This window comes from Cyprinus carpio, chromosome A17, assembly GCF_018340385.1.
Source record: "Cyprinus carpio isolate SPL01 chromosome A17, ASM1834038v1, whole genome shotgun sequence".
NCBI lineage: Eukaryota > Metazoa > Chordata > Actinopteri > Cypriniformes > Cyprinidae > Cyprinus > Cyprinus carpio.
Window position 1 is genome coordinate 6334351 of NC_056588.1, and position 6236 is coordinate 6340586.

Here is a 6236-nt window from a genome sequence, read left to right on the forward strand (position 1 = left end):
ACTTGTTTATAATATAGTTTGTTCTCTGGCACCCATGTCGAGGCCCATAGCATGCAATGATGAATCTATGAAGAATGAATGAACATTGTTGAAAAGAATAGTTTATTCTTACTTATATTGGCATACCTAGGCTTTGGCTCATGCTTGAATTGTATGTCTGTTATTTGCTGAGAAAGTACAATATATTGCAATGTTGCAAAAGAGAAAAATAAAATAATGCAAAAAAAAAAAAGGTGATTTAATTTGAAAGATATTTATACATTTATTGAGCAAGCTTGCATTAAATCGATCAGAAGTAACAGTAAAGAGATTTATAATGTTACTTTTTTTATTTAAATAAATACTGTTTATCTATTCAAAGAATCATGAAAAATGTATAATTTTTTCCATAAAAATAGTAAGTAACATTAATAATAATGAGCAAATCAGCATATAAGAATGATTTCTGAAGGATCATGTGACACTGAACTTTAGAGAAATGGATGCTGAAAATTCAGCTTTGCTATCACATTAATACATTTTTAAAATACAACAATTTAAAGTTATATTAAATCGTAATAATATTTCACAACATTACCCATTGTTATGTCATTTTTGATCAAACAAGAGACTTCTTTCAAAAACAATTCAGACTTTATTTCTTGGAATTCTGAGAAAAAAATTGTGAGATATAAACAATTCAGACTTTATTTCTTGGAATTCTGAGAAAAAAAAAAATTATCAGAAATCTACTACTACTATTTTTTTTATCTCTTACAATTATATATATCTATATAATTGTGAGATATAAACAAAGAAAATAAAAATATGAGAGATAATATATGTATTCTTATTTTTTTTTTTGTAGTCTGTCCAGTGTCATTCCAGCTATACTGTGGTGTAGTATAAGTGCAATTGTTGTGGGTTTCCCACTTGCGTTTGTGGCCTGCTTTGTTGGTGTCTTATCATGTGTCGTCTATTCTTAGCAATTTGTGCTATTAATTGCCGTACTGTCCAAGTAATCAATGCCTGTATTGTAGTCAACCTAGTGAAACAGCATCTGCTAAGAGTATAAATGTAAAGTGAAAATGTGAATAGGTGTGAATAATAGTGTCTTTCTCCACCATGACAGGATATATGTGTCAGCTCTTCTGTCGTCCTGAGCAGGAACTCAGGCCCTGCAAGATGGTTCTGGCATGAATGGCAAACACATCCTCCGTTAACTCTGATTATTTCATGTGTTACTTCCATCCGGGAGCATGAAGAATAACATTAGCATTGCTGTTTGGGTTTACTGATTTTTTTTTTGGCTTCATTTATAGTACGTCTCACCAAGACGTGCTTGTGTCTCAGAGTTTCCACCTTGGCTAGGCTCATCTCCAGACCTCTCATTCATCTGTAATGCACTGTTTCTCTCCGTGATTTACACAGGAACCGCAGCACCAGTTTCAGAGACCAGGAGTCTGGCAGCACCCTCAAATCAAAAGACGCTGCATTTTTGTTCAGCAGATCCACTGCTGCAATTACATGAGGACTGGACTCAAGGTAGATTTGAAGCAGGGTGAGAAACATTCCCTGCGTGAACTTCCTGTCTCGTCCAGCAGAGGTCCTCCAACAGTGGCTTTCAGCAGCCTGCTGATCTTTTTCTTCATGGACCAAAACCTGCAGGGCCTTTTTGTGTTTACCAGACTTCCCGAACTTCCCGTTCATTTATGAAAAACTGATAGTAAAGGGGTCATGTAATATATTATTACAAAGTTATAATATTATATTATAATATAATATTAAATTGCTTTTTTGCTGTTGTGCCTTTGAAAAACTTCTCATGTTGTATGAGAAGCAGTTTTACACACTTACACACATTTTACTCTCATCATTGGTTCTTCTGGGACCATATTACAAAAACATCCAATGTAGAGTCCTATCTGTTTAGTAGTCATGGTGATTTCTGTTTGAAACTTGTTAGGTCTTAATTTGAGACTAAACTTTCTGTAATTCGTGCCCTAAGACTTAGACATAATAGCATTTATTCTGCTTTCTTCTTATTACATCACTATAAATGTCTGGGTGTAGAATTTGATTGTCCAGTTCTGAAGTGTAAACGTGGACAGTCAGGTGTGGATGAGATGCCACAAAACTGCAGAAGTTCAGAACGAGTCGTTTTTATAACTTAGTTTCACTAAATATCTTAATGAAATTGTCTAAGTTTAAGTAGCAACCCCCACCCCCTAAAAAACAATTTATAAATACTTTTTTAAAAATAAAATGAACAAAATGACCAAAAATGAAACTGAAATTAAACTAAAAACTATAAAATAAAAGCTAATTAAAAATATTAATAAAAACAGCATATAAATAATATTAAAATAACACTGTTCAAAATATAAAAGCTATTTTATATTTCAAAACATCAGTGTAAATTTGACTCCCGATGACCCCTTTAAAACAGTCATTAATAACAGCCTTGGTGAGCATAAGACACTTCTTTCAAAGATATTCAAAAAAAAAACTTACCAAACCCAAGCTTTTGATGAATAGTGTATTATAGTAAGGTTGTTCCTAGTGTCTTAGAGCAAATTCTAGATACATAATGGTGTTTCTTTCACAGCAAAGCTAGACTTAATGAAATCTGTATAACTCTGACCTCTGCTGTTGATAAACAGGCTATGACAGTTAAAATGCTTGCCTCTTGGTCTCTCTGAAGAACCCAGTCAACAAATTTCCAGGTGATGGGTTTATGATCCAGATTTGAGAAGGTGTTAACTATGTGCTGGAATACGCTGATGTATGAGGGGTCCTCGCTCTGCTCCTCCAAAATTTTAACCCAGGTCTTTAAAAAAAAAAAAAGAAATTTACTTTCCTTTCTGATTCATCTTTAGTCATTGCTCTGTGGATTTTTCAGTGATTCAGAGTTTCCTGAATTGCATTGAAATGCTGGCCTTGACTTTGATAGAGCAAACCAAATGTGAAAAACCTGAAATGACAGCAAATTAGTTTGGCTTCTCACTAGAAAATAACCTGTAAACGCTGAAGTAGCCTTAAAGGGTTAGTGGGTGAACTAACGCTTTAAATGATGAGCACAAACCAAAAAAAGCCAGGCACACACATTTGGAGGTTACAGTTATTCTGCGACGGTGCAAGTTGGTCCAGTTTTCCATATTCACCTTGTTCCAAATACAGCTAAAAAAGTGCTGAGTCAAAGTCCTGAGGACACATTTGGCCCTGTTCTGTTGGCCTGACTTCTTTCAAGAAATCATCCAAAAAGATTAGGTATTGTTGAAATGTCAGCCAGTTGTCTTGACTTAATTTCAACAAGTGCTTGGCATTGACTGCTGACTGCTGTTGTCTGAGGTGTAAAGTCTTCACTCATAACAGCCATAGCTGGATAAAGGCTCATGATTTCCCTTGGGTCTAGTTCACCTTTACTGGAAAATAAAAGATTATACTGAAAAGGTGTTGAATTTTGAAACAATTTTCACACAGAAATTGCTAGTTGAAGCATTACTTACATAAAAAGTTATTTTGCATCCACAAAAGCCTCTCTGTAAAACTTTATCATTCCAGAAGATCCTAAAAGTAAAGTGATGAGTTTCATAAATCACGCTAAATGTGATGCAATTGCTTAAATATAGTAGTTATATATAAATAGACAGACAGACAGACAGACAGACAGACAGAGAGACAGATAGACAGATTTAATTCTCAAATCATGTAGCATATTTGATGTGAGCTCTTATATTCAGTCTCTGTGTGTCTCTGTGATCTTTGTTTAATACTACTGTAAGATGATTTTCATCTTGCTGAAATGACATCTATGCATCTAGTAAGAGTGCTTATATGAATTACCTTGCTCAGTGTGTCTAAGGCGCTTGGCTCAGTCACTCTGACCTTACTATTAAACTATTAAACATAGTTTCTGTGTTTTAAGATTATTCTTATATGACTCTGTCTTTCAGCAAGATACACCTACTCATCAAATATAATACATGTGTTAGTATATGAATGGATGATTTAATGAGGTATAATTGAACAGTAATAGCGCTTCTGAATTTATATGACTTCTGATGAATGGTTTATAAAGATGTTAGATGGTAAAACCAACCTTCTGTTGAGAAGAGAGATTTGGCACTTTGTAAAGGGACATTTTGCTTCAGCTGCTGGTCCAGAATGCTGTAGATATAAACAGTCTGATTTTGTAGAGCTAGCACATATGGGAAATTAACTGCAGCATCCACCACTCCATCAGGCCACTGTACAGGAAGATGCTGGGAAGTGCCATTCTTCATCACTAACATCCCTGCGTATCATATAGACTACTTTATAGACTATTTATTTACTGACTAACTTTATAGCTAGGAGTTAGTGGATTTTTTAGTTATGTGTCAGTTAAGTATGAGTTATTTATGGTAAAATTCCAATTAAATAATTGAAAATTAAAAAAGAAATAAAAATATAATTAATTTAGGGAATCATTTAAATACAGCTATACAACTGCTGAAAAAAATATATTGAAAATAAATGGAGGTGCCTTATACTGTAGCTTAGATCATTTGGTCTTGGAATTTTTATTTTTATTTTGTTTAGATCCCTTCTGAAACCTTTGAGGAGACATATGAGGTTAAGATATCTTGCAAAATCAAAAAAAGTCTTAATTTGTTCGCCATCATTTTTTTCTCTATGCAGGACTTAAGTATATTATCAATTATTTTTAGCACATTCAATTAAACAATGTCTTTTTATGCATGCACTTAAAGGCTTTAATGAAGGACTTAAACTTTAGTGTATTTGATTTTTACCCCTTACAGAAAAATCACATGAACTTCACATGTGCAATCACATGTTAAAATTACATGTGAAATATGTGAAACACATGAAACTACATATTTATGTACGTTTCATGTGTTTCACATGAGTTTCACATTTGTTTCACATATCTCACATGTGATTTAAACATGTGATTGCACATGTGAAGTTCATGCACTGGCAGATTTTTCAGAATTACCTTGTTTATCACTTCATTTTATAATTATAAAAATTCTTACCCAAACATCCAGGCCCATTTAAAATGAATTCTCCTTTTCCACATTTGTTAGCAATGATATTTTGCTTTCCCAGTTTATGTGGCAAAAGATCAAGGGTGGTTTGGCTCTGATAATCATGGAGAAAATATCTGTCACAAGTGGACACACACAGTCACGGTCACGTCCCAGGTTCCTGCAGCAGAGCCACCTGTCTCACACACTCCCATCTGTCCAAACACACCTTATAAATGCTTACTGTTTTCCTCCTGGTCGAAGCTGCAATTAGCTCGACAGAATCAGTCTGAATCGCTGACTCACTGACATAGAAGAGTGACACATTCTGGATTTTTTTCAGGGCAGGAATGAGTTCCAGGGAGAGCATGTTAAGCACCGTGATCGAACCATCCCAGAGAACTAAGAGGTGATTCAGCACAGGGACCGCCGTCAGCTGGCTGATTGCTCCACTTCAGCCCATCTGTCTCTTCCACATCCCGCACTGAAAGGCTTTCTTCACCACTCATGTTATTTACAGTGAGGTACTCAACAACTCACTCTTTGGTCCAAATATAGAGGTTTTTACCAAAACACTCCAAACACTGAATGCTGAATTTGTCTTTGCCTTTCCCAGAGGGCATTTTCTGAAACAGTAGCACAGGGGTGAAGACTCTCATGATTATTTACTTTTAATTTAGGTCTCAGTGGCAAAAATACACCTAAAAATAAATGAAAAACATAGTAAATTGGGCAGAGAAGGAAAACAGCCTTCATTAGCCCAGATATCTACATGCTGTAAAGCTAAATAAAAATGAGTAAAGAACGGTCTCACCTCATTAGCAGAGAGGCTGTCAGTGTTATGGACGTCTCTTTTTTCACTCAAGTGTATTTTGGCCTTGCCATGTGACTCTCATCCTGAGAGAAAGTTGGTGTCAGCAGTTTTACTGCTTTTACTCTGACTCTGAATTGATGTTTGATTGCAAAATGCCAAATGTTCAAGGAAGACTAGAGACATAAAACCTTTAGTTAAACATTTCTTATTTTCTCTAGAGATGTGCTTTTTAAAAGTGTAAAGGAAACTAAAACAGTGTTGTTGCTTCAGCAAATGCATTTTTATCTTACGTTTGCTTTTGCTCACATTATCAGTTGGGATTAGGGTAGGGTTTAGTTTAGGAGTATGTTCATTTCAAATGTAACAGCGCATTCAAGGAATAGATCACTCAAAAATGAAAATTCGCTGAA

The 6236-nt window shown here is 34.8% G+C and overlaps 1 protein-coding gene and 1 pseudogene across 1 annotated transcript; both read right to left on the minus strand.

Moving 5' to 3' along the window:
• Positions 1-1225: 1225 nt before the first annotated feature.
• LOC122148267 (transforming growth factor-beta receptor-associated protein 1-like) lies at positions 1226-2226 on the minus strand. Its single transcript, XM_042774677.1, has one exon. It carries the CDS (start codon positions 1687-1689, stop codon positions 1372-1374), a length of 318 nt encoding a protein of 105 aa, XP_042630611.1. The 5' UTR covers positions 1690-2226; the 3' UTR covers positions 1226-1371.
• Positions 2227-3390: 1164 nt separating this feature from the next.
• On the minus strand, positions 3391-5831 carry LOC122148108 (annotated as a pseudogene).
• Positions 5832-6236: the final 405 nt, after the last annotated feature.